This window comes from Diceros bicornis, chromosome 26 (assembly GCF_020826845.1).
Source record: "Diceros bicornis minor isolate mBicDic1 chromosome 26, mDicBic1.mat.cur, whole genome shotgun sequence".
NCBI lineage: Eukaryota > Metazoa > Chordata > Mammalia > Perissodactyla > Rhinocerotidae > Diceros > Diceros bicornis.
In genome coordinates this window covers 1,890,463-1,918,302 of record NC_080765.1, presented here as the reverse complement: position 1 = coordinate 1,918,302, position 27,840 = coordinate 1,890,463, and the positions used below count along the sequence as shown (strand labels likewise).

Here is a 27,840-nt window from a genome sequence, read left to right as displayed (position 1 = left end):
GATGTCTGGGGTGGATGCGGGCTCTGGGTGGGCGTGTCTGTGTAGGTTTGCAGGCTGGTGGCCCCTGGGAGGAGGCCTGGAGCAGGACCCTCTGAAGTGCAGGCCCAGGCTCTGGGGCCAAGGGTGGGACAGAGCACGGGGTGTTTCCTACTGGACAGTCCCAAATCTGACCGCGGTCTGTGTTGAAAGTGCTTCATTGATCTGCACCAGCTCCCCTCCCAGCCTCACTGAGGACCCCGCGCCACGTCATGCCCGCTTGTGCCTCAGTGCTTTTGCCCAGCTGCCTCCTATCCAGAGCAGCCTCCTCCTCCCCACCCACCTTCTTCACGTCTCCTGATTCTTCCAAGCCAGTGTAAACAGCCGCTCCCCTCGGATGCCTTTCCAGGCCCAGTTCTGTGTGCCAGGCTGCTACTGGGCAGGCCCAGGGGGCACACAGGAGCTGGTGGTCTCGTGGGGCCCCCCACCTCTGCATCCTGGCAGAGGGAGAGTTGCAGGGGAGGAGGGAACAAGGAGCTGTGGGTGCCCAGCCAAGAGCAGCAGCCCAGCCTGGAGGGTCAGGACAGGAGGCACCAACATGCCTAACAGCTGAGAGTGGGCCAGGCTGAGGGGAGAGGTGTCTCTTACAAAGGGCACAGAGCTGCTGAGGCCTAGAAGCCAGAGGATGGGCCTGTCCAGGGGCCTGCGGGCTGGTGTGGGGCACTGAGGGAGGCCAGTGAGGCCGAGAGCAGGGACAGGGTCACCTCATGGTGTGGCAGTGACTCTGGACAGGACGGTGACCCCTGAGGGCAAGGCTTGTGTCCTGTTCATCTGTGTGCCCAGCACTGCTGGGGCCGGGTTATCCTGCCTTCTCTGTGAGTGTCTCTTTGCAGTCAGATGGACCGTGCTGGGATTGGCCCCAGGAGGACTTGTGTTAACACACGTGTGCAGCTGTACGTGTGTATGTGTGTGTGTGTGTTTGAGTTGCCAGGGCTCACACTCCTCTGAGTCAGAGATATGCTTGTCAGGTACACCCTCCCTCACTTTCTCTCCCTCTCACCCCATTCCAGCAAGGGCCAGAGCGTCCACTGTAATCTTAAGATTGACCCTGTAGAGTGGACACTCAGTAAGTACAACCAAAGGCCTCTCTTTACTCATGGAGTGGAGGTTGTGAATCTCTAAGCTAAGCTTCTTCCCTGTGCCTCTTTCTGCAGAAATGACAATATTGTCCTACTCGAGCTCCCAGAGAACTCCTATTCACCCTTCAAAACCCATCTCAACAGTCATCAACTCAGGGACACCCTGCTCCTCCAAAGCCAAATAAACAGAAAATGTTTAAATAAAATGGGGTAGCCCCTTTTCCCCGTGTTAGGCTCTGCCTGGGCCAGCTTCTCACTTCTCCTCATTTCATGATCCTGTACTTCCTTGTGGACGCATGCACGGATGAGCTCTAGGAGGGCAGGTGGGGCTGTCTGATTAGTTTCTGAGACTGCCTAGCCTGGGGCAGGCTCCCAGGAGGTGCTGAGTGAATGGGTCAGGTGAAGGAGGCCAGGGCAGCATACCCCCCACCTGGGGGCCTCCCCACAGGTAGCCAGGCCTCCAGCTGAGCTGTTGCAGGCTGGCCCTCCCCTCCTGAGAGCGCACTGCCTCGGGACTACGGCCCAACCGAAGGCCAGGTGGCGGTATGCTCTCTGTTCTGTCCCAGCACGGCCTAGCTGGGAGGCTGATGAGCACCTGCTGTAGCTTCGGGGTTCAACAAGTGTGTGTGGAAGGGAGGGAGGGGCGCCCGACACGTGGGCGCCTGGGCGTGCTGGCACGTGGGGGAGGGCTCGGGCCTGGGCAGACCTGGCTTGCGGGTGGCCCCTCGCTCATCGCCCGCTAGACATGTGGGTTGTGGGAGAGCAGGCGGCGCTTGTTTCTTGGTTCCACCCTAAGCTGAGGGGGACAGGTGACCTGGTGGGGCCCAGCCTCCTGCTCTCACTCGGGCTCCTTTCTTTCCATCCCTGTGCTCTCTCTCAGACACACACACTCACACCCACAGACACACACACCATCACGTCTGCACACTCACGGAAACTCACCTGCACTCCTTCTTCTATCAGCTTGCACTTTCCAAGCACCAGGGAGGCTGGAGGGACCGGGTCTGAATTCCCAGCTGGGCCACTGGCTAGGGTAGGAAGGCCTCTGCCAGAGGTGGCCCTGGGCTCCAAGGACAGGCCTAGGAAGGAGAAACAGACTTCCCGGGTGTCCTCGCCCACGCCGGCCCTGGGGCCCCTCGGGCAGGGCAGCCGAGCACGGCGTGGGCTCCCCTCTCACTGCTGGCAGGCCTGAGCCCTGCGCTCTGTGGGCGGTCCCGCGGGAAGTGGGTTGCAGGCTGTGTCGTGGGTTGGGAGGAGCCCAGGTTTAGCTGGGGTAATGGGGGCTCAGGTCTTGGCTGTGCCGCCTCCTGGCTCTGGGGCCTTTGGTCAGGGTGCTTGAGCCTCAGAGTCCTTCTCTGTAACACGAGGGTGCTGTGAGGATCAGCCATAGATCGGGGCCTCACCAGTCCTGGGCACCTGGACTCCCTCCCTCCCCTCTCCCCAGCCCCCATCCGCAAGGGTGGTGGCGGGGCCCTGGGGCAGATGGCTGCCCAGCCACCCAGCTCCCGCCCCCCCCCCCCCCCCCCCCGGCTTCCCGGACACTTGCTCTTTGCGCTCTGGGTCCCTGTGGCTGCTGTCTGTGTGGCTCTGAGTCCCTGGGCTTGTGGTGTGGAGCACGGGCACCTGGCTCATGCCATCAAATGCGCAAGGCCTGCCTCGGCTCCCCTCTGCTTGCCTCCAGCCGGAGCGTGGCCAGCCCCCCTGGTCGCAGCAAGCGCCCGCCTGGCCCGTCACTGCGCCTGTGGTTCCACCATTAGCCCAGTGCCTCTGAATTAAGAGTCCAGCCCTGAGGAGGAGCAAAAAGGGAATGGACCGTGAGTCTCAGGTGCCCCGATCTCGTTCTGGCTTTGTCACTCATTTTAAGCAAGAATGTCCTGCCTCTCGGTCCCTCACCCTTTTTTTTTTGTGAGGAAGATCAACCCTGAGCTAACATCTGCCAATCCTCCTCCTCTTTTTGCTGAGGAAGACTGGCCGTGGGCTAACATCTGTGCCCATCTTCCTCTACTTTATATGGGACGCCGCCACAGCATGGCCTGACAAACAGTGCGTCGGTGCGCGCCCGGGATCCGAACCTGTGAACCCTGGGCCTCCGCAGCAGAGCGCACGCACTTGACCACTTGCGCCATCGGGCCGGCCCCTCCCTCACCCTTAAAATGGCCACAGTCCCCTCCATTCTGCCGCGCTCCCTGGGCGGAGGGCACAGATGTCAGAGTGCTCGTAAGTGGATGGCAGCCTCTGAGGGGAGGTTGAGGCCCCGCTCAGGGGGGCCCTGGTGGGCAGGCGTGGCCTGTGGCCCTGAGGGTGGCTCCTCAGCCTGGGAGAGGAAGAGGGAGCTGGCCGTGGAACCAGGGCAAGGAGGGGAGTCAGGGTGTTGAGCCCTTGGACGAAGGGAGCATCCCGGATGGTGGGTGGGGAAAGGGAGTTTTCAAATTGGCCGAGCCAGGAGGTTTGTTTGCCTGGGCACCCTTCCCCCACCTCCCACCCCATCAGCCCCGATCATTTCTCCACGCAGTGCTGGGGGAGATCAGGAACCTGCCAGAGCGAGCACCTTTCTCCTGGGCGTCCAGGCCATGGGCAGCAGAAGGGACAGGTGCAAGAACACCCCCTTTAGCCTCCCAGCTGGCCCTGTGCAGGACTCTGGGGTTGGAAGCCCCAGCTGAAGTGCTGTCTGCTCGCTCCGGCCTGGACCCGGCTGGAGTGGGCCCGACGCCTTTGGGTGCCCCTCAGAGGAGGGTCTGCCTCAGGTTGGGGCAGCACTGACGCAGATGTGGACACAAGTGCTCAGCTCATCTTTGGCTCGGGGACCAGGCTGACCTCCAGCTCTCACTGGCCCATAAAGCTGTCACCATCTGAGCAAGGAATCCCCAGCAAGGGAGGGAGGCGGGCGGCGGGCAGGAAGAGCTGAGCTGCTCGGAAACGAGTCGCGATGTTGGAGCTAGAAACTTCCCCAGGGATCATCCATGCTCTGCCTGGCTGCACGTCAGAATCCTCTGGGAACTTAAAAATGCAGTGTCCCGGCCCTGCCGCGGGCCTGTCACCTCAGGGCTCTGGGAGTGGGGCCCAGGACGCTGGGAGATGGACGGGCAGGTGTGGGCAGCACCTGTGCGATCTGCCTGCCTCGCTCACAGATGGGCAGGTGAGGCCGGAAAGCTGAGTGGTGGGGCAGGCGTCATATGGCTGTGTTCCCACAGCCCAGGACCCGGGATCTTCCCTCCACCTGCCCAGCCCTGCCTTTTGGGGCTTCATGCAGTAAGACTGCCCTTCTGGCCCACACCTGACCTTCAGACGCATCAAGCAAGTGGCTTCCTCGCCTCCTTGAGATCTCCCTGGATAAAGTGGCCCCCTTCTCCTTTGGGAAGCCCCCCCTTTGTCACCTCCCCCAAGGAGCCCCAGGTCCGCCTCAGTTGATCAGGTGAAGCTGGTTTCTTTGGACCTGAAGGCGGGACCTGGTGCCGTCCCTTCGTCTTCCTTGCGTGAGCCTCTCGTCCTCAGCGGCTGAGGGGGCATTTGGGCTCCTGGTCCTGTTGGCCGCTGTGTTGTGGGGTGACCGACTGTCCCAGCTTGCCTGGACTGAGGGGTCTCCCTGCACAGAGGACTTTCTATGCTAAACCCAGAAACGTCCCAGGCAGATGGGGCTGGTTGGTCACCGGGCTGTGTGTCGGCTGTGATTCCATCAGCTGGTTTTTGTGTTTCCCACATCCCGGCAGGAGAGGCCCAGGCCTGGGGACGGACAGATGACAGACTCATCCCCTTTGCCTACTGGCTGAGGGCCTTGGGCGGGTCCCCTCCTCGTCTCCACGGTGGAGTATGATGTAGCGCGGAAGGCAGTGCACGCACACGGACGTGTGTCCGGGCGGTGCTGATGCTGCGGGTCCCGGGACCGCGGGGACGAGCGCCTGCCCGGGACCCCTGTCCGACCCAGCGGCTCCGTCACTGTCAGTTCCTGGACTGTTCCTCCGTCGCGATCCAGATGCATCCAGAGATGCAGTCTTCCTCATCACCTTTTTCTCTTTGAGAGCCAGGCAAGCCAGCAGTTGTCAGACTCCACTTACAGCTTGCGGACGTCCCGGCTCCCACCTGAAGTGGTGGCGGTCACACCTGTTAGTTCCCCAAGTATTTGCTGAGTCCCCTGGACACCCAGCGGGCGTTGGAGGCAGTGGGAATACCATGGACCTGAGGCACGGCCTCTGGCCTCCAAAGCTCACGTTCTAGTCGGGGACTCAAGCGAGAAGCACGGGAACAATTCACTACCTGTTGCAACAGAGTCTATGAAGAAAGTAAGAGAGATGGGGAGCGAGTGCAAGGGGGGCTGTGCTGTGGCTGCTGGTGGCTGGGTGGTCAAGGAAGGCGCACCGAGGAGCTGGGGATGGGGCCCTGGCCTGAGGGGGCGAAGGAGGCAGCAGGAGATGCAGACCTGGACAAGCTTTCTGCGCAGGAGGGCCCACGAGTACAAGGTCCCAGCAGGGAGCACGCGGTGTGTTTGAGGGACAGAGAGAGGGAGAGGGCGGATGGGTCAGAGATGGCAGGGGCCCCAGGTCACACGGGGCCTGCAGCACAGGGAGGGGTTGCTTTCTGCTCTGCGTCCAGTGGGAAACCTGGTAGCTTCTAAGCAGGAGAGCGATGTGAGATTTACGTGGCTGCTGTGTGCAGGAGGGACCGTAGGGCAGGAGAGAGGCAGGGAGGCCAGCAGGGATGGTGGCCTGGACGGGGAGGCGGCCCTGGCGGTGGGGAGGAGTGGACAGATTTGGGTGCACTCTGGAGCCAAGCAAGCAGGGCTCTGCCCAGCTTGTTTGAGAAGAGAGGAAGCCAGGAGTCGGGGCGAGGCCGTGTTTCCGCCCAAGCACCTGAGCTGGTGACCGGAGAGGAGCAGATTTGAGTGAAAAGCGGGCCGTGTTCTGTTTGCAATGCTTGTTGGACCCTGAAGAGAAGTGGAGGTGGCATCTCAGGAGAGGGGGTGGGAGAGAGAAATCAAGAGGCACCAGCAGGTGTCTCAGAGCCAATTGGAAGCCAAGAGATTGCCTGCAGCGAGGGGGGGAGCTAGACAAGGAAGAGGAGAGGGCCCGCGACCACGCGCCTGGTCCTCCAGCATTTGGTGGTCAGTGCCAGGACGGAGAGTGGCCAGGAGGGGGAGGAAAACCAGGTGTGTGAGGAGGGAGGGTGTCACAGCCCCCCACCTGGCTCTCAGCCCTGCAGGCCTTGCCCACCCAGGACCCGGGGGCAGCTGAAAGTCCTTTGTCACTCAGCACTTCCTGGCCACTTGTGCCCCAGTCAGGAGCCAGCCGCCCGTCACCGGTGGTGTCACTTCTGCCGTCCTCTCCCAGGTGCTGCAAAGCAGCGCTTGGGCCCCCATCCTCCGTTGACCATGTGATGGCTCCGGCAGTGGCCTCCGTTCTGACTGTCCTCTCCCCTCAGGGACCTGTCTCCTGTTTATTCTTGGGCACTTGTCTCCTGGTGCCTGCCATACGTCGTGTACTCTGTTGTATGTAGTTTGTTGGTTTCGTTGGGTGATTTTCTCCCCTTGCTTGTTTTCAGTTTGGGACTAGCGCCACTTTACAAGTGAGGAAACTCGGGGTTTAGGTAGTTGGCCCAGCGTGGTCCTGGCAGACCTGGGCCTCAGTCTCACTTGTGCATGGCTGCTGGCTCCTCACCCAGTGCCCTTGCCCTCTGTCCACCGCAGCAGCTCCAGCCACGAGGAACCCACGCCTCTCTCAGCGCCCGGGCATTTGTGGGAGGATCTCCTCCCTCCCCCGCCTCCCCAAGTGCACCCACCTGCTCAGGTCTGGGCCACCCTGGGCTCTGGCTCAGGACAGAGGGTCCTGGGAGCCCAGATGGCGGGACACGGAGTCAGGGGATGGCCCACAGCCCGGTCCCCCTTCTCCTCCTCCCTCCCTGAGTCCCTGGTTCCTTCCTAAATGGATTAGGACCTTTGCCGGAAAGAGCCGGCAGCCGTCTGGGGCGTCCTGGAGGCCAGGCCGGAACACTGTCTGGAGCCTCCTGCTTTGCCCTGATTCGATTTGAGCCTCAGCAGCTGGGAGGCTGGCAGCCCGAGGCCTGTCTGGGAATGTCTCGAGGGACTGGTGGGCAAGGGGTGGCTGGGCGGGGTGGGGGGCACTCCTTCAAGAGCCCCAGGCAGGCAAACCTCTCTGCTGGTCACACAGCAGACCCCCGGGTGGCTTCCTGCCACAGAAGGCCCCTGGCTGCCTCTTGGTCCACTAGCACATCCCCTCCGTGGCCTGTCACCCCCTCAGTGTCCCTCAATAATGTGGGTTTCAAAATTGTATAAAGCTGCACGCTGGGAGAAGAAATACGTTTTATAAACATTTAGAAGTGGACCCAATACACGTTTTGGCCAACTGCTGACTGGTCAGCTGTTAAAATCAGTATTTATCCACAGCTAAGCAGCAGACTGGGGCCAGAACTGAGGCCTGAGCCAAGCCTGGGTGCCTCCCAGTTCCTCTGAGTGTTTCCGTGACCGAAGTCGGACTCCTCACTGGTTCTGCGACGTACTCTGACCACGCTGCCTTGGCCTGTCACGTGCCTCAGGCCCTGAGCTCGGCCCTGGGGCTGCAGCAGTGACAGGCAGGCCAGTTCCTGCCCTCACAGACCTTTTGGTCCAAGGGGCAGCTGGGGTGGCAGAAGACCAGGACCAGCTGTCACCTGCCCAGTGCCCCCAGTTGTGTGCACAGACTCCTTCCCCCGCCCGTCTGCAGGAGGCAGAGAAGGCAGCATTCACAGGCTCCCCGCCTGTCCGCGGGAGGCAGAGAGGGCAGCATTCACAGGCTCCCCGCTGGCACCTGCAACCCTCTTGCCCTCCTGCACTGGCCGCCAGCACCAGGTCCCCGTGCACAGAGCACCAGAGGGGCTGAGCCCAGAGAGGGAAACCGAGGGTCCCGGCCTCTGCCCTCTGCCCTCTCCTTTGCTTGGATTGGTGAGGGAGCAGCTGCCTCAAAGGAAGGCGCTGGCATTGGGGCAGGCTGTGGGTGGGTCCCCTGGACCTAATTCCTGGGGTCAGGAAAGGGAGGGGCAGGGTGGGACAGGAACCGAGGGGGGCTGCCCTTGTGTCTAGTGGGCGCCTGGGCCGGGCTGGGTGGTGCAGGGGCAGCAGGCCTGTTCCCTGCCCGGGGAGCCCCAGCGACGGGGAGGATGCAGCTGTGTCCTCCAGTGGCCTCATGGCGTGGGGACAGAGTCCTGCCTGGGGGAACCCCGGTCTGAGAGGTAGCAGTCTCTGCCCCGCAGTCTCCTTCCTCACCTCTGAGACCGAGTCCTGACAGTGGAGAAGTAGACAGGTCAGAGGCGTGGGCAGTGGCCTTGCCCGGGGGAGCACGAGGCTTAACACAGAGCTGTGACGGAGGGGCTCGGCGATGTCGGGGAGGCCACAGGGAGCATGAGGGGGCAGGAGGGGACAGTCAGAGGGCCTTCCCAGCAGAGGCGACAATTAAAAGCTGAGTGAGCAGTCAGTAGAGGATGAAGGGGCCTGGAAGGCTACTCAGGTCAGGGAGAATGGAACCTGTGATGCCTGGGGAGCCATGAAGGACGTTGGTACATTTGGGGATGGTGATGCATAGAGTCCCTGGAGCATGGGGGGTGTGGGGGGGAGCTGGGACAAGGGCCAGGAGTCCAGACCAGGAACCTTGAATACAAGCTGAGGAGTAAAGAGCTAATGTGGGCAGTAGGGAGCCATGGAGGGTATGTGAGCAAGGGAGAGCCGTGGCCAGAGCTGCGTGCAGGGGGAGTTGGCGGTTGGGGCCTGCCAGGCAGATGGGTTGCGGTACTGGGCTCGGCTCTGCAGGTGAGGACTTAGGGGGACATGCCGTGGGGCACACCCCTCAGTTATCCTGCTGTGGGTGCCCGTGTGCGAGCTGCTGCGTGTCCTGGCCTGTCACAGCTCTGATTCCGTCATACATGGGAGACCCTTGGGCAGAGGGGAGACCAACTCTGGTTTCATCCCACCTGGGAAGCAGAGGCGGCCCCGGGGGTCTGGGGGGCCAGGCGGGTGGGCCTGGGCAGCCACCATGTGTGCCATGCTCTGTAGAGCTCGCGCACCTCCCCTCCCTCCCTCCCTCCAGGTGATCATGGCCTTGCTGGGGAAGCGCTGCGAGGTGCCCGCCAGCAGCTGCGGGCCTGACCGCCGGAGCTCCGCCTTCGCCCGCAAAGACGAGATCATCACCAGCCTCGTGTCCGCCTTGGACTCCATGGTGAGTGCCCTGCGGCCGGGAGGAGGGGGCTCCCGCTGTCGTAACCAGACGTCGGGGCCCAGTTCCCGCCTCACCCACGTGAGCCTCAGCGTCCCCATCCAGGGCGGGAGGCGGAAGAGATCACATAGATGAAGAGCCAGCCTCGTCCCCTGTTCCCTCGTCCCCTCTGTCCCCATTTCATCACCTCTTGCCGTTCACATCCGGCCCCTGGATGGTCACAAGCCTCCTCCCAGCGGGTCACCTGGAGGACGATGTGGGCAGTGATCCCTGAGAAAGCCGGAATCCCCAATGTTTGAGCAGGAGCTGTAACTGCGTCTCGGGGCCGAGAGAGAGAAACGGGGCCTCGTAAATCTCTCCTCTGGCACTGCTGCCTCCATACCTAACCCTGTAGCAGTTGATCCCAAGTGAGGACATAATGATGTCATTTTCCTCTAGCCTTTTCCTGGGGGAGAGTTCTGTGATGGAGGGTAGGCAGTTGTTAAGAAAAAATTCTGTCTGCTGCCCACTGCACCCCTGCATTTTAGGACGGTGAAGTTGAAGTTCAGAGAGGGCAGTACTTTGCCTGAAGTCACACAGCATGACCAGTTTTTAAAGTGGATTCCTAAGTGCAGAGTGTACAGTCCCCAAGGACAAAGGGCCTCCTTCCAGGCTGTTGCTGCTGTAGGTGGTTCAAGGGCTGCTTAGGTGCTGTTTGGGCCAGAGGTGGGATGCGCGCCTGGGGAAGCTGGCTGGGTGTGACCCCTCCCCCGTGTGGGGCATCCTTCATGAGGAGGGAGCCCTGCCCTGTGTCCTGCAGCCATGTCAGCTTGCTGGAGGTACGCCCGGAACGGGTAGTGGCGGCCGGCACCACAGCTATGAGCCACGTGTGGCGACCAACATTTACCTTGTAATTAGTTGGACCGGCCCAGTGGCGCAGTGGTTAAGTGCGCACGCTCCGCTGCAGCGGCCTGGGGTTCGCAGGTTCGGATCCCGGGCGGGCACTGACGCACCGCTTGTCAGGCCACGCTGTGGCAGCGACCCACATAAAGTGGAGGAGGATGGGCACGGACGTTAGCCCAGGGCCAGTCTTCCTCAGCAAAAAGAGGAGGATTGGCAGATATTAGCTCAGGGCTGATCTTCCTTACAAAAAAACAAACAAACAAACAAAACACCCATAAATTGTAATTAGTTAAAATTGAATAAAATGAGCAGTTCAGGTGCTCAGTGGCCACATGTGGCTGCAGTGTGGGACAGCACAGAAACAGAATGTGCCGTCATCGCAGAAAGTTCTGTTGGACAGCGCTGGTCTGGAGGGCGTTTCGGGGCGCCTCCAAGGAGCCACCCCGGCCCTGTAACTCTCCTGGTGGCGTGAACAAGACAGGTCCCCCTAGCCGGGGGCCCTTGGCGGGTTTCCTGAGGGACCCTCATGGGTGACAGTGGCACTTGCTTGGCGGTGACTTACCTCCAGGCTCGGGGCCAGGATCCTCAGGGGTTCTGCTGGGGCTGTGGGGTGCTGTGCATGCGTCCCCCCAGTCTCAGACCCTCCTCCAGGCGTTTCCTTGTGGCCCCCGTTCTCTGAGCCCTCCCTGCCGCCGCCTCGGCTTCTTCGGCTGAGCAGTGACCGCCCGGTGGGGGTGTCCTCCAGCCCTGAGGGCCACTCCTTTGTTGCAGACAGCTGAGCCTGTGTGTCTCATTTGTTCACGTTCACAGTGTTGCCTCAGGGAAAGGGAGCCACAGGTTTTTGTTTTAATCTTAGAGAGTGGGAAATGAATATCCTCCCCCTGTAGGAGATCCCAGGGGACAGGCCTGCTGGCCCTGTGACGTCCCAGCTTCCCCACCAGAGTGACTCTGGGCTGGAGCTGACACCAGAGAGGCATCATTACGGCCCAGAGAGGTTGAGGAACCTGCCCTAGGTCACACAGCAGCAGAACCATGATTAGAACCAGACTTCCCGACTGTCAGCAGAGTGCTACATAACTCAGATAAAAACCAAATTTTTGGGGCTCCAACTGCATGCTGTGAGCTTTGCAGGCAGAGTTTTCCTGGTGAGGTAGGTCAGGGGCCAGAGATCCTGGTGGTCTTGGTTGCAAGGCCCCCTGTGTTAGAGCTTCCTGTGCAGTGGGCCTGCCAACCTCAACTCTGGGGCTGCAGAAATCCCCTCTTTGGCTGTGTGCCCTTATGGGATGTCCCAGGTTAGAGATTTTTTCCCGCCAACCAGGCCTCATTGAACCCCCACAACCAAGCCCGTGAAACCCTGGGAGCTGGGCTGCTTGTCCCCATTCTACAAATGTGGAAACTGAGGCCCCGAGGGGGGTGTGACTTGCCCCAGTCCTGAGCAGGAAGTGGCTGATGTGGGATTGAAGCCTGGATCTGTCTGAGCCGTGGTTCCTCTGGGGCAGAGCAGGGAGGAGTTGGGAGGAGGGTGCAGGGGCCGTGTGCCCTTGTTCCCCTCTAGGCCTCATCAGCATATCTTCTCCCCGTGACCTTGGCCGAGCTCTGGGGGTCCTTTCACTCCAACTGCAAGTTCTAAGACCGAGAACGTTGGCGGGTGACCTCTCCCGGGAGCTGCTGGGATCTCCGGCAGCTGGGGGCTCATGTCCCACGCCCAAAGCCGGCCCTGGAGGTCCCCGGAGTGGGGGCCTCCCCGGCTCACATGCCCTGCTCCCCTGCAGTGCTCGGCGCTTTCCAAGCTGAACGCGGAGGTGGCCTGTGTCGCCGTGCACGATGAGAGCGCCTTCGTGGTGGGCACCGAGAAGGGGAGAATGTTCCTGAATGCGCGGAAGGAGCTGCAGTCAGACTTCCTCAGGTTCTGCCGTGAGTACCCTGGGGCTCCAGAGGGCTGGGGCCTGCAGTCCCTGAGGGCAGGCGCTCTGGCCCATCTCGGGGTCCCCGGAACCACACCGGTGTAGCCCTGTGTCAGGGTGCACGGGACAGGTGGGGGCTGTGCAAGCTTCCCGACATGGCATCTTCAGGACGGCCACAGCTTTTGTTGGACTCGTCCAGCAGCCCCTCAGTCGATAGAGACTGGCCGCCTGAACCCCAGGGCGGGCCCAACCCAGCCCCCCACCTGCTCATTGACAGAAGGGGACACTGAGGCCCAGTGTTGTTGCCCAGTTCCTGTGCGTCCCTGACACAGTGACCAAGTGCACTTGTTCAGCTAATACTTTTTGAGCGCCTGCTGTATGCGACACCCTTCACAACGCTAACCCGTTTATCCTGACGGTAGGCACTGTCGTTGTCCTAGTGACATAATCTTGGAGCCCCCTCCTGGTGGCTCCCGGGGACTAAGTGGCTGAGGACACGCCCAGCATGTAGGAAGAGCTCGATGGTTGCCAGCAGTGTTGTGGTGAATCGTGCTGCAGGCCAGCCACGTGCTGCTGTTCTGTGCACTTTTCCCAGCGGGCTCAGGAAACAGCTACCACCGGCTTACAAGTGAGAAACCGAGGCACTTCCCCAGGGACACACAGCCAACACATGATGGAGGCGGGTTCCAGGCCAGGTCTCTGGTGCTGAAACCCATTCTCTTTCTGCTGCACCCTGTCAGACTCTGGGAGATGCAGCACGGCCACCCACAGAGCCCTGCCAGGGGGTCCTGCGTGCTCTCCAAGAGCTGGGAGCCCTGAGGCAGAGGGTGGTTCTGAAGCCCAACTCTTCACTGCCGCCAGGGCCTTCAGGGCCCTGCATCACCAGCTGCTGCCTCCACTGCCTCCTCCCGGCGTCCCTTACCCTCACCCCAGGCTGTGCTGTGCTGAAGGGCTAGTGCTGGCTGTCCTTTCTCCCTTCACCTTTGCCCTGCTGTTCCCCCACCCTCCCTCCTCTCCTCTGCCTGGCAGACACTTCCCCAACCTCCCCCTTCACATTCCTCCTGCCCCAGGGCCCCTCTGTGCCCCTCCACGCTGGGCACCTGTCCTGTGGTTGCTCCCCACGCCGCACCAGCATCCCGTGCCATAAATTTCCATCCGCGCGTCTGGTGCCCCAGCTTGCCAGTAAGCTCCGGAGGGACTCAGCTTGGCCTATATGGCGGATTGGGTCCTGTGGGGTTAGGGCCTGGCCCCGGCACTGAAGGCCAGCACCCAAGTCGGCATTCGAGCTCACGATTGGGGACTCAGAACTCTTGGGGTTAAGAACAGGCCCTGGTCACACGCCTGGGGCCACATCCTGGCTCTGCTACCTGCTACCTACTGGGTCTCAACCTCATCTGAGAAAGGGGAGGACAGTGCTTCCTTCCTCGAGGGTCGATCTGAGGATTAAACGAATTAATACATTAGACACTTAGAACAACGCCTGGCGCTCAGTTCACACTCAGTAAACGCCTGTCGTCCTTCACCTATTAGCATTTGCATTACACCTGTGTCTGGACCCTCGGACCAGCCATTTCAGGGAAGACGGTCCTCTGGCGCTGGGCGTGTCATTACTGAGGTCCAGCCGCTTCCCTGGCCAGCCCTCCTCCCACTCAGCCCTCAGAGCCTGTACGCACTCCACAATTGGGCACAGGGCTGGGCCGGGGCAGGGTGGGCAGTGGCAGGGTCCCCTGGCCCCCAGTTGGCCAAGCTGGGAGCTAGGCTGGGGCCTGGGGAAGGCGCACCTGGCTTCCCGGAGCCAGGCGGAGCCGCTATTTATAGCACTGGGAACTCTGCTGGTGTATTTCAAGCTTCACAGATACCGGGAGGAGGCAGGCTACAAGCTGGGAGGGGGCCTCTGGGCCTTCGTCTTGTCCCCTTTCCAACGCAGTTTCTAGCATCTTCCCCACTCAAGGATCCACTGACACTCCCAAGCCCCCACCCTGGCATGAACCTGCCTCTTTGCAGCCCCTTGGCCTCCTGGTGGGATCCCCTTTGTCTCCCCATTTGGCAGAGCCTTGGGGCCTTGATTGGTTAAGACAGTGTGTTAGTGTCAGAGCACGAAAGGGGTGGATGGAACGGGCATTCGAACCCCAGTTCTGCTCTCCTGTGAGAGCTCACAGACAGGCCCAGAGAGGGAAGGGACTTGCCCAGGGTTACACAGCAAGTTAGAGATGACCCGAAATGAGACCCAAGTCCTATGCTAGGCACTGGGAACTTGGAGGTGACCATCCCTGGCCCTGGGCAGGGTGGTTGGGGCAGGGCTTGCTCACTCGTTAATTCCTCTTTCATTTATTCATTTGCACTCCGTGTTGGGTGCCCGGCTGCAAGGCTCCGTATGGGGCAGGGACACCCCAGCTCACTGAGCATGGGTGCTCACATGGCCCTGCATGCTCTGTGTCCCACAGGAGAGCCCCTGTGGAAGGAGCCGGAGGCAGAGCACCCCAAGAAGGTGCCACGGGGCGAGGGTGGTGGCCGGAACATCCCACGGTCCTCCCTGGAGCATGGCTCGGACGTGTACCTTCTGCGGAAGATGGTAGAGGAGGTGTTTGATGTTCTTTATAGTAAGATCCTTCCTCATTCCATTTGGGGCCCCCAGGCGGGTGGGAGCCCTAGTCCCCACCCAGCTGAGGAGGGCCCCTTCTGCCCCACTGTGGGCCTCGGGCAAAACCTCAAGGTATGGGGGCAGTGCCCCCACAGCCCTTCCTCATCCTACATCCCCGGGCGTGGATCCTCTGCCCCGTTTCCTGAACCACCATGCCACTGCCCCTGCCCGCCCTGGCACTGGTCACTGCCACCTTTCACCTGGAGGTGGCCCTGGGCTTGCCCTGGTCTCCCCGCCTCCAGGACGGCTCCCCGCTGTCCCCCTGCCCTGTGACCAAGGGCGTCTTCCCAAAGCACAAGTATGACCAGAAGCACTTCCTTACCCTGCTTTCAGGGGCTCCCCATTGCCCTCAGCATGGTGTAAGCGCCCACTGCGGCCTGGCCCCGCCCACCGTGGTCTGGCCCGGCCCACTCCTCCAGCTGTGCTGACCCGCCTTGTGGAACCACTACCTGTGGTTCTGCTCCCTCTGGCTTCATTTCGCACCTCCTCGCCTCTGCACCGCTGTGCCTTTTGGGACTGCCTTCCCATGCTCTGACTGGTGGACCCCGCAGTACTCTAAGGGTCAGCTCTGGGAAGCTCCCCGCGCTGGATTAGGGCTCCTCTGGGCACCCACTGTGCCCTGTCCCCTCCCTAGCCCCGTTGCTCTCCGGGGTCAGGGGCTGTGCCTGCCCTTTCTGCTGTCCCCAGCCGGCACTTCAAGAACCAGCAGCAGATGCTCAGAGGGTGATTGTTGAATGACTGAGTGAAGGCTCGCTGGTCAGCCAAGTCCTTCCTGTGGGGGTGGGGAGGGGCGGGCTTGGCCTTCCATGGGAAGTGTCAGGTTGCCTTCACACTCCCTAGATGACCTGGGGTGGGTCCCACCTCATGATCGCTGGCTTGCTTGATTCCTTTCCCTGCTGCATCCTTTGGTTCTGTGGAGCGAAGGTCTGCGAGGAAGCTCCTGCTGTTGTCTGGGCAGAGGGGCACGCTGGCCATCCTGGGATGGGCAGACTTGTCACGTGGGTGGCTCTGCTACTGCAGACACTTTTGTCAGCCATAGGGTTCATGCCTGGAGCCCCCGCATCCCTGCCCACTTTGCTCTGGCCCTCTTCCCCACCTCGGGCAGAATCAGAGGTGGCTGTGAGGTGAGGAGCCTCCTTCTGACTCTGGTGGGGGTGACGGCAGTGTTCCTGAGCCCAGGCCCCTCAGCTGTCCCATCGCTCAGTCCCTAGCCACTCTTCTCGCCTCACCACCTTTTCTGACTGCCTCCTCTCTTTTCCCCAATCCCTCTTTTTGCTTTCTCTGCACTTCCTCCCTCTCTCCCTCCATGCCTGCCTGCCTCCCTCCTTCCCTCCTTCCTTCCTTCCTTCTTTCCATGGCTTTTGCTTGCGGTCTCTCTCCTGCCCTCTTCTCTTTCTCTCCTCCTCCCCTCCTGCCCGCAGCCCCGGGCCCTGCTTTCTCCTCCACCTGGATGCGTGGAGTGGAGAAGAGCGTGGAGTGGAGAAGAGCATGGCGAGGGAAGCAGGGAGCCCCCTTGACGGGGGAGCCCCGGCCCTCAGATGCAGACAGTGGAGCCTTGTCCGCAGCCCCCACCCACCCCACTCACAGCCTGCAGGGGGTTATTTTGTGTCAAGTTTGCAGTTAAGGGGCTTGTGGAGGGGCCGGCCTGGCGGCGTAGCGGTTAAGTTTGCGCACTCCACTTCTGTGGCCTGGGGTTCGCCAGTTCGGATCCTGGGCGCAGACCTGCACACCACTTATCAAGCCACGCTGAGGTGGCCTCCCGCATACAGCAACTAGAAGGCTGTACAACTGTGACATGCAGCTATCTAGTGGGGCTTTGGGGAAAAAGAGGGAAAAAAAGGAGGAAGATTGGCAATAGATGTTAGCTCAGGGCCAGTCTTCCAAAAAAAAAATGGGGCCTGTGGGGTCCAATTTCCTGGGAACCTGGCACCACAGGAAGTCACTCAGCGTGGTCCCCTCCCCAGCCTGGCTGCCCTCTCATACTAGGCCCTCTCCTCCACCCTCTCCCCACAGGCGAGGCCCTGGGAAGGGCCAGTGTGGTGCCGCTGCCCTACGAGAGGCTGCTCAGGGAGCCAGGGCTGCTGGCCGTGCAGGGGCTGCCCGAGGGCCTGGCCTTCCGGAGGCCGGCTGACTATGACCCCAAGGCCCTCATGGCCATCCTGGAGCACAGCCACCGTATCCGCTTCAAGCTCAAGAGGTGAGTGAGGCAGCCAGCCTGGAGGGGGCCAGGGCCTGGCAGCTGGTCCGGGAGGGCTGGGCCCAAGGACAGGCCAGGAGGGTGACCTGCTTCCAGGCTGGCTCAGCCACCCAGGGCCGCTTACCCAGCCAGAGGGGAGAGGGCTTCAGACACTCACAGGGGACCCCGGTTATAACAGCTCCCAGCCTGATGGTGGAGGGGAGGCGAAAACGTAGCCGTGGAGCGTGACCTGAGCCAGGCGTTGAGTCACGGAAGTGCTGCCAGGGCACTCCTGTGTTGCAGAGAGGCTGGAAGAGACTGGGCTGGGAAGGAGTAGCACCAGCAGCACTCCGGGTGTCAGGAACGGCCTGTGCAACAGTGGGGGGCGGGGAGCCACCTCGTGTGTGCTCGCTCGGGCTGTGCCTGAGGGTGACATTAGGGACCGGTGGGAGATGAGCTCATGGAGGCTGGGCCACGCGGGAACCCATCGCTGGGGCAGCCAGGAAGCCAGCCCCAGGGCTTCACGTTGCCTGTCAGTGCGCAGGCCCCAAAGAAAAGGGATGTGATAGGAGACAGGAGAAGATCAACGGCAGCTGAAAGGACACGACTCGGGGGCTGGGGACACAGAGGCCGAGGGGCAGGGCCCGGGTCCTCTGGTGGCCCAGCTGTGTGGCCCTGGACATGTCACATCCCTGCCCCAGGCCTGCACCCCCACCGGTAGAACGGGGACCAGCTCCTGTCCTGTATAACCTCAGGCTGTCACGTTCTGCAGAGGGAGGGCTGGGGACCATAGAGAAAGAGAGACAACCAGCAGGGCGTGGTGTGAAGCCATCGTGTGTCCTTCTCTCCTTCCCCCAGGCCACTTGAGGATGGCGGGCGGGACTCGAAGGCCCTGGTGGAGCTGAACGGTGTCTCCCTGATAGCCAGGGGTTCTCGGGACTGCAGCCTGCACGGCCAGGCCCCCAAGGGGCCACCTCAGGACCTGCCCCCCGCCGCCACCTCTTCTTCCGTGGCCAGCTTCCTATACAGCACCACACTCCCCAACCACACCGTGAGAGAGCTCAAGCAAGAGGCGCCCGCCTGCCCGCTTGCCCCCAGTGACCGGGGCCTTGGCCGAGCCGGGCCTGAGCCCAAGGCCCCTGGGGCCCAAGACTTCCACGACTGCTGTGGTAAGCTGCCGCTGGGACCCCAAGTCTGGGGGTGGGACCGAGGGCGCCTGCCCTCCCGGGGCAGGTCGGGGTGCTCAGGCCCTCCTTGGACTGAAGGAGGCACGTCAAGACGAGGGGCGGGGACGGGACAGATGGCACCCTAGCTTAGACCCAGTCAGACCCGGGCCTCTGCTTGGCCCTCTCTGAAGAGCGTCTTTCGCCTGGGACCAAGAAACACCGAGGGGACTCCCAGAGGAGTCTCTGGAGGGAATAAATCTGCTAATCAGTCACATGCATTTAATGAGCACCTACTGCATACCCTGCCTGGATGAGGGGTACTGGAAGCACAAGAGAAGGAACAGGTAGGTATGAGAAAGACCTGTGTTCATCTCCTGGCTCCTCTTTTGAGGGCTGTGTTCCATGGCAAATCTCTACCTCTCTGAGCCTCAGTTTCCTCATCTGTAGAATGCAGATGCCAGTGGTACCTGGCTTGCAGGGTTGTTACTGTTAAATGGCAGTGTGTGTTAGACATGCACGTTCTCAACCCCCGCCGCAGTCATGCTGAATCTGCAGCTTTGAGGGCAGGGCCAGCCATCCACCAAGGGGTTCCAATGCGCCCGAGTTTGAGAACTGCTCTATTAAAGCACCAAGTCCAATGCTGGCACATAGCAGGTGTTTATAAGTTATACATGCTGTTATTGTTCTTATGAGAAGGAGAAGAAAGGATACCCCACCACAAATGTATGGGCTGAGCAGGGGATGGGACTCACACTCCAGAAACTAGTGTCTCCACCTGTGCAAGGTGCCTGCGGACATCCTGCCCTCCCTGACCTGCTGTCTGGATGGCAGACTCTAATGAAGAACGTCTTAGGCCTCTGGTGGGGGGACTTGCCTGAGTTCATGATCATGGGGCTCAGTTCTGGGGTCTCCCTGGTGGGCAAGACTGTTACCCCAGAACCATAGCCTGTGCACTCAGGCCAGATCTGGGGAGCACCCCTTTGGGGCCCACCTAGAGCCTGTACCTTTCCTCTCCCTTGTCCAGGGCAGAAGCCCACCGGGCCTGGTGGTCCTCTCATTCAGAATGTCCACGCCTCGAAGCGCATTCTCTTTTCCATCGTCCATGACAAGTCAGGTAGGACAGTGCCCGTGGTGGCACCCTGAGCAGAGGGGATCTGGAGTTGGGCTGGTGCTTACTGAAATGGCGATGTGTCCACTGGGTCTCAGTGAGAGAAAGGAACGGCTCTGCACAGGGGTTTGTGAGGAAAACCTGAGAGCCATCCAGCCGTGCGCCGCATGGCTGTGTTTCTGTCAACGACGGACTGCATGTGTGACGGGGTCCCGTGAGACCAGTACCATAGAGCCTAGGTGTGTAGAGGCTACACCATCTGGGTTTGTGTAAGGACACCATGATGTTGGCACAACGACAACATGGCCTCCTGATGCATTTCTGAGAACATATCCCCATTGAGAAGCGACACATGGCTGTGGTTATGTACTGCTGCATGACAAATTGTCCCAGAACTTAGCTTAAAACAGCAAGCATTGGGCTGGCCCCGTGGCTTAGCGGTTAAGTGCGTGCGCTCCTCTACTGGCGGCCCGGGTTCGGATCCCGGGTACGCACCGACACACTGCTTCTCCGGCCATGCTGAGGCCGTGTCCCACATACAGCAACTAGAAGGATGTGCAGCTATGACATACAACTATCTGCTGGGGCTTTGGGGGAAAAAAAAAGGAGGAGGATTGGCAATAGATGTCAGAGCTGGTCTTCCTCAGCAAAAAGAGGAGGATCAGCATGGATGTTAGCTCAGGGCTGATCTTCCTCACACACACACAAAAAAACAAACAGCAAGCATTTATACCTTACAGTTTCTGGCCGTCAGGAGTTCAGGAGCAGCTTAACTGGGTGGTTCTTGCTCAAGATCTCTCATGAGGTTGTAATCCAGGTGTCGGCTGGGCTTTGATCATCTGAAGGCTTGACTGGTGCTGGAGGATCCACTTGCAGGCTTCCTCCTGTGGCCATTGGCAGGAGGCCTGTTCCTCACTATGGGGCCTCTCTGGTGCTGCTTGAGTGTCTTGGCAATATGGCGGCTGGTTTCCTGAAGTTAGTGATCCGAGAGAGTCAGGAAGAAACCACGTGTCTTGGATGATCTCGCCTCAGGGATCACTGTCCCTTCTGTCATATTCTCCCCATTGGAAGCCAGAAACTTGATCCAGTCCACACGCAAAGAGAGAGAGGAGGATGAAGCTCTGCCTTTTAGAAGACTGAGTATCAAAAAAATGTGAGGGCCGGCCCTGTGGCTTAGTGGTTGGGTGCGCACGCTCTGCTGCTGGCAGCCCGGGTTCGGATCCCGGGCGCGCACCAGCGCACCGCTTCTCCGGCTATGCTGAGGCCGCGTCCACATACAGCAACTGGAAGGATGTGCAGCTATGACATACAACTATCTACTGGGGCTTTGGGGGAAAAAAAAGTAAATAAATAAAATTATTAAAAAAAAGCAAAATGTGTGGACAGATTTTAAAAGTATCACATAGAATACTGAGGTAGGGCCAGCCCCGTGGCTTAGTGGTTAAGTGCGCGCGCTCCGCTGCTGGCAGCCCGGGTTCGGATCCCAGGCGCACACCGCTTCTCCGGCCATGCTGGGGCCGCGTCCCACATACAGCAACTGGAAGGATGTGCAGCTATGACATACAACTATCTACTGGGGCTTTGGGGGGAAAAAATAAATAAATAAAATCTTTAAAAAAAAAAAAGAATACTGAGGTAAATTTGGGATTCATTTAAACCAAAAAGGGATGAAGTAGGACTTTCCAACAATTTTGCCCTGTGGAGGTCTCAGCCTCACCTTCAGTGAGAGGCTCTTTAAGGAGACCCGGTCCCCTGCGATCAGAGTAGAGAGCCCCACTGCCCCAAACAAGGTCCATCCTGGCAGGGAGGGGACCTGGAGATCCAGATGGAACAGCATCACAATCGTGGGAGGTCATGGTGAGCGAGGGGTACAAGCCGAGACAGAACCTCACTGGGTGCTAGCTGAGTGACCTCAGGCAAGATACTCAGTGTCTCTGAGCCTCAGTTTTCCCATCTGAAAAATCCGACTCATATCTATGTTTAAAAGTGGTCATGAGGGATTAGATAGGAAATTGTATGTATAAGGTACCTAGCACAGATAAACACTTAATAAATTAAAGATGTTATTTTTATAATTATAATGAACCAAGTGATCACGTTTGCTGTTAATAGTAAATTGAGGCCGCGGCTTTGGTTTTCTGGGAGGGGGCAAGGGTTTGGGGGAAGCCGACAGGGCCAGGGCTGGGTGTCACCCCAGATGGACGAGGCACGAGGGTTGGGTCTTCAAGGTCGAGATTCGGCCTGTCCTTAACTCGGAGGAGCGCGCTCTCCCTACTTCCTCCCTGTCTGGGGCAGGAGGGGTCCATGGGGCGGCAGGAGCTGGGGGCTCGTCACGAGGCAGTGGGCCGTGGGGTCCTGCTCTGACTGGCCCTCACTGGTGCCTCCTGTGTGTTGATAGAGAAGTGGGACGCCTTCATAAAGGAGACAGAGGACATCAACACGCTCCGGGAGTGCGTGCAGATCCTGTTCAACAGCAGATACGGTGAGTGGGCAGTACGGCCCCCGGGTGGCCCCACGGCGTGTGGAGCATCTTCTTATGTGGCAGGCACTGTGTTCCCCAGCACGACAGCGGGAGCCATATGCTGGCACCCGCGCGCCGTCAGCGCTGATGTCAGCTCCTGTCTGGGTCGGGGGTGGTTGTGTCAATGTTTCCCTTCCAGATCCTCCGGGCGGCGGGACTGACGGCAGAGCCCCAGACCTGGACTCGCCTGGGGGAGGCGGGCAGGTTGAGGACAGACTGCCCGTCTGGGGGACCACCCAGAGCGGCCAGGCAGACGGCTGACCGCCTCCTGTGCTTGCAGGTGCCCCCCAGCGCCATGCTGGTTCCTGCCGCCTTGTCTTGGCCTGTGCTGCGCCCTCTGCCTGGCATGCCCTTTGCACCTTTTGGGGGCAAACTCCCAATTGTTCGAGACTTAGCCTGGGCCAGGTGGTCCCCAAGGCCCTGATGATTCCCTCTCTGTTACACGTCTCACACCTGACGCTCCTTGTCTGTGTCTGTCTCCGTGAGGGCCAGGACTGTGTCCCTGGCACCCGGGACAGAGCTGGGATCAGAGCACATGTCAGCCCCCCGCACTCTGGGCAGCAAACAGAGGTGGTAACTGGGGCAGATGTGTCCTCCACGTGGCCGAGCTTCATCCCGAGTGGACAGTGCAGCCACTGGTTGACTAGAGGGCGGGGGCTGGACCAGATGGGCTCTAAGACCTTCCCATTTTGGGTCCACCCGGCCCCCCATGCCTGTTGTGCCCCCTCGGGGTCCGCCTCCCTTTCTCGCTCGCTCCACCTTTATCAGCTCTGTCTGTGAGCCCCACTGGGGGTGGCATGCGGTGTGGCCCTTGCCTGGCTGGGGTCACTGGGGGATGACACAAGTACCCCCAGGTCACTCGGGGAGCACGTGAGTGTGATGTCATTCAGCCCACTGTGGGGAAGTCCCTCTGCTCCATGGGGCCGGGGACACCCCACAGAGCTGTGGGGATGGAAAGGAGGGTCTGGGCCCCAGAGCCTCCTGCATGTGAGATGGGGAGAGCACTGCGCTGGGAGTCCACAGCCGCTTGCTCGGTGGCCTGAGTTGGCCAGTCTCCCTTTCTAACTGTGGCCTCACCATGACTGAGCTGACAGGATGGGGCCTCACCGCCCTCCCTGCACTCTCCTCTCCCTTCTCCTTCCCTCTCTCTCATCCCTTGTTTCTTCCTCTTCCTCCCGCACTCCTGTCTCGCTAAAGGAAAACTCTTTCTCTGCTCACAACACTGACACTGGCAGTGTGGGTTTCAACACCAGCCTGTTCTCCAGTTCTCTCTGGACCCCAGCTGGGTATCCTACAACTCGATTCCTTTCTGACACTGACCACCTGGAGTGACGCAGACCCCCCAGTTAAGGGCTCAGGCCCGCAAGACTTAAGATGCCTGTCACAAGTAGGGGTCCTAGGGTGCCCACACTTCTGTCCGACTTGGCTGCGTATCCGGGGTTCCCATGACCCCTCCTCAGGTTCGACAGTTTGCTGTTACGGCTCACAGAACTCAGGAAAACACTTCACTTACACTTACTGGTTTGTTGTAAAGGATACAGATGAACAGCGAGGTGAAGAGGTACACAGAGTGAGGTCCAGAAGGGTCTTGAGCACAGAAGTTTCTGTCCCCGTGGAGTTTGGGGTGCACCACCCTCCTGGCATATGGAGTCACCAATCTGGAAGTTCTCTGAACCCCTTTGTTTCGCGTTTTCACGGAGCTTCCCTTTAGCAGGCACCATTGATGTAATCACCGGCCATTGGTGATTGATAACAGGAGGTGGTGGGGTGAAGGTTCCCACCCTCTAATCTCACGGTCACTCCCCTGGCGACCACCCCCGTCCTGGAGCACCTAGGGGCCCCTCAAGACTCACCTCATTAGCATGAACTCAGGTAGGTTGAAAGGAGCTAGTTATGAAAAACAAGAGACGCCCTTCTCCGCCATGGAGAAGTGACACTGGTTTCAGGAGCTCTTGTGCTGGGAGCCGAGCCGAAGACCACGTGTGTGCGGCTTCTCCTGTCGCACATCACACTTGCTTTCCTCACTTCTTTCTTCTCACATGGTTACTGGTCCGCTCACTTATCAGTCATGCATTTTGAGCCCCCCACCTTGTGCCAAGCCCTCAGGCCCACTCTGGTCCCAGGGTCCCTCAGCAGGTGTCTGAAAGGTGTCTGTAGTGCCCGAAGCCGTGTACTGTGGTACAGGCTGGTGTGTGGTAGCACGCAGGCTGGGGGCCTGCAGAAAGAGCACGCGCAGAGGAAGGTGAGGCCTCGACAGGCTTGGGGAGTCAGGGGTGGCGTCATGGAGGAGGTGCCCTTTGGTCCACACTGGGGCAGGCTCTGGGCTTGTGGGCTTGTCGGGCTGGGCCTTCTGGGTTGGGGTGGGGCTGAGCAAGGCCCTCCAGGCTTAGTGAGAAGTCTGGGATAGCCTGGGTGCCTTTGATGTGGCTACCCTGGCCCACCCACTCCTCCCCTCTGCCCAGTACTGCCCAAGGCTGTCTGCACCTGAGTTTCTCCCGGCCCCAGGCAGGTGTGAGCTGGGTGGGCAGTAGGGGAAGGGGAGCTGGGGAGGGCTGGCTGCTCTGTCTGCCTTGGGAGGGTTCTGCCCCAGCTGAGCTGCCGCAGCAGCTGCCAGTCTTCCAGCCCCTTGTGTGCTCTGCATGTTTGCAGAATGCTGAGCCTTTTCCAGATGTCAGCCCTTGGGCCTCTCCACGGCCAAGTCCAGGGAGGAGTATTGGGCCTGGAGTGGTTGAGGCCTGGCCCCTCCTCAGGCCCGAGTTCCCTCTGAGCTTTCCCTCGGCTGCCCTGGGGAGAAGGAAGTTCCCCGTGAGTATTGGGGGATCCATGGGTGGGGTCACTGTTTGGCAGCCTGAGACATCTCACAGACCCTGGGCGAGTGGATCCTGCTCCTGGTTCCGCCCTTTCGGCCACCAACTCTGGGTGATGTGGGCCAGCAATGGGGCTGGGGGTGCAGAGGAAAAAAAACCAGAAAAGAAATGGAGGACCCGAGCCTTCAGGAAGCTTCAAGGAGTTGTCACTGGGAAGGAGGTTGAGACTAGACGAAGGACCAAGGGCTGTGCCTGGTGGCTCCATTCCCTTCCTAGCGGGCAGCTGCTGGAGGCTGAGTGGGGTTGTGTTTCTGCCCGATGGGGCTCCTTGCCACTGAAAAGACAGGCCCAGCAGATCAGATGAACCCAAGAGGAGATGAATTCACGAAGACTCGCACGACCCACTGCTCGAGTGCCGGGGCCGAAGGGTGGGTGGAGGAACAAGTGGTTTGACAGCTGTTGAAATTTCAAGGGTTTAATTTGACAGCGAGCTAAGTGTGATTTCACAGTGGGATCTGGCTGCCCAAGCCGCCAGCACAGACCTGGGCTGCCATCAACAGAGAAGCAGTCTTGATGGTGCCCTGGGGAGGACCCCAGACAGCTCTGCCCCGCCCCAGTCAGGGCGTGGCTGGGAGAGGGTCCCTGCTCTGGACTGCACTTGTCAGGACACAAAGCATGATGTGGCCATAGGAGCAAGGCCAGGATGGGGAGGGGCCTGAGGAATAGCAAGGAGCGGTGGGACCCTGGGAGAGGTTGGAGTGACCAGACAAGATGGAAGTGGGCATCAGCCAGCTCGTCTCCTGAGACCTCCCAGGCCTTGGGGAGAACAGGGACCCGTGAATGTGCCATCAAGCACATAGTCAGTACTCAAGAAGTGTTTGGTGAGTGAAGGGACAGAAACTCTGAGCTGTGGTGTGCATGGATGGTGAATGTCACAGGACCAAACCCGATGGTCCGGAAGAAAAGAGCGAGTCATCACTTCACGAGCCCGGATTCTGTCTACACGGCTGTTGGCAAAGCTGTCAGCTTCCGGCCAGGTCTCATTCATGTCACTGATGAGTGAGGGGTGCCCAGCCCCTCCCTGGAGGAAAGGGCGCACCTGTAGGACCGGGGGTGTCCTCCGAGAGCCGACCTCGAGCCTGGGAGCCTCCTTCAGCCATTCGTTCACTCTGAACATGCAGGGAGCAGGTACTTGTGTCGCACCTCGTCTAGATCCCAGACATGGAGCAGCGAGCCATCGCCTGCTCCCGGGAGCGCGGGAGGCAGTGAGCCAGCACATAGAGGAAGATGTTTGTAACGGCGGGTTGTCATAAATGTGGGATGAAATACAAAGCAGGGGGCCAGGGAGAGATGGAGAGAGCTATTTGAGGCTGATGAGGTGACATGGGAGCAGGCGCCTGAATGGAGAGAGGGAAGTGTGTGGTTGTCTGTGGAAGAGTCTGATTAAACAGAGGAACAGGTACAAAGGCCCAGGGTGGGTGTGGACCTGGCATGTTGGGGAAGCTATAGGAGGCCGGAGAGCGGGATGAGCAAGCGGAGGGTGGAAGGAGGGAGATGAGATCAGCAGTGATGGGCTCATGGTCACATGGGGCCTCGTAGGCCCAGTTAGGACTCTGGCCGTCGCTGAGTGAGGTGGGATCCTGCGGGCGTTCGGTAAGAGAGCAGTGCCGTGGTTCGACAGTTCTGCGGGATCCCTCCGGGCACTGTGTGGCCGGAGTGGGGCCAAGGAGATGGGAGGCGATGCTGACCGCAGCCCTGGGGCCCTGAGAGTCCTGCCGCCTCCGTCTCGAGCTCAGCCTTGTCCTTGCCCTTCTAGCGGAAGCCCTGGGCCTGGACCACATGGTCCCCGTCCCCTACAGGAAGATTGCCTGTGACCCGGAGGCTGTGGAAATCGTGGGCATCCCGGACAAGATCCCTTTTAAACGCCCCTGCACCTACGGGGTCCCCAAGCTGAAGCGGATCCTGGAGGAGCGGCACAGCATCCACTTTGTCATTAAGAGGTACAGGGCGGGTGGCAGGGCCTGGTCTTCCCTCCGGGCTGGGCCTGGGCTCTGGGTATTGGGGTGTAAGGGCTAGGCAAGGGGCAACAGCAGGCTGATGATGGAGCAGAGGTGGAATGAAGGGGTTCTGTGACTTAACAGAGAATCAGGCGCGCCTGGGAGGGAATTCAGGCTCCTTAAGAGCTGTGTGGCCTCCTCCTCCAGGGAGGGGTGTTCACCCGCACAGCTGCCTAGACTCGCCACCAGGGGAGCATCAGTGTCTCCAGGCAATGCCCAGGCTTCCGGATGCTTCCTCGTAAAGGGTTAGAGATTGCGAGTGGCTGGAGGCCGTGCTGTCCAGCCACCTGCCTCTAGGCATTGCCACACTGGCCACGTCCCAGGTGTCTGTTCCGGGAGCTCTCGGGGGCGCGCGCCTGCCTGCCTCCTTGGTCCGCTAGACTGTCAGCAGGGCCTGAGGGCAGAACCTGCCTTCAGTCGTTGCTGAATCCCCAGGGCCTAGAACAGTCCCTGGTCTGTAGTAGCTGCCCAGTACGTGTCTGTGGAATGAATGGATGAATAAAGGGGCAAATGCTTGTCCAGATGTGGGTTCCTGCCCTCTGACTTCTTAGAGCTTAGGAAATAAGGTAATAGGAGAGAGAAAAATGGTGGGGCGCCTATTTAGAGTAGTCAGGGGGCCTCTGAGAGAAGGTCCTGATTGTTTAGCCAGAGGTTGAGAGGGGGGCGGCCCGTACCAAGCTGGGCAGCATCTGGGCAGAAGGGTAGCCTCAGCGGGCAGCCCAGATGGCCAGGGTGTGAGCAGAGGTTGGGGATGGACCCTGAGAGCTCGTAGTTGTTCTAGAGCAGTGGGAAGACCTCTGCGGGTTGCTTGAGGCCGAGGCCCTCTGGCTGCTGGGGGAGAGCGGACTAGGGAGACGAGAGCAGAGTGGGGAGACTCGCCAGGAGACTGTGGCGGTGGGGCCAGGCCAGCGTGGCGGGCGGAGGGGGAGAAGCAGCTGGATTGGGGGTAGATTCTGAGCTGTGATGGGGTTTGCTAGTGGATGGAACGTGGGAGTGGGGAGGCAAGGGCCCGTCCGTGTTTTTTTTTTTTTTTTTTTTGTGAGGAGGTTCACCCCTGAGCTAACATCCATGCCAATCCTCCTCTTTTTGCTGAGGAAGATTGGCCCTGGGCTAACGTTCGTGCCCATCTTCCTCTACTTTATATGGGACGCCGCCACAGCATGGCTTGACACGTGGTGCGTCGGTGCGCGCCCGGGATCCGAACCCAGGCCGCCAAAGCGGAGCATGCAAATTTAACCGCTACGCCGCCAGGCCGGTCCCTCCCGCCATGT

The 27,840-nt window shown here is 60.2% G+C and overlaps 1 protein-coding gene across 7 annotated transcripts in view; it reads left to right on the top strand.

Moving 5' to 3' along the window:
- Positions 1-27,840, top strand: part of GTF2IRD1 (GTF2I repeat domain containing 1) — a 114,719-nt gene that overhangs the window by 25,422 nt on the left and 61,457 nt on the right. For 4 of the 7 annotated variants that reach the window (XM_058568948.1, XM_058568949.1, XM_058568952.1 and 1 more), the window contains 8 exons: positions 9,182-9,310; positions 11,962-12,103; positions 14,538-14,693; positions 16,748-16,931; positions 17,769-18,079; positions 19,101-19,190; positions 21,583-21,666; positions 26,329-26,512. In XM_058568948.1, the coding sequence (XP_058424931.1) occupies positions 9,188-9,310; positions 11,962-12,103; positions 14,538-14,693; positions 16,748-16,931; positions 17,769-18,079; positions 19,101-19,190; positions 21,583-21,666; positions 26,329-26,512 (1,274 nt within the window). In that variant the 5' untranslated portion in view covers positions 9,182-9,187. Of the gene's footprint in view, positions 1-2,663; positions 5,393-9,181; positions 9,311-11,961; positions 12,104-14,537; positions 14,694-16,747; positions 16,932-17,768; positions 18,080-19,100; positions 19,191-21,582; positions 21,667-26,328; positions 26,513-27,840 lie in introns of those variants that run through there. The other 3 variants (XM_058568950.1, XM_058568953.1, XM_058568951.1) reach the window with 3 other exon arrangements.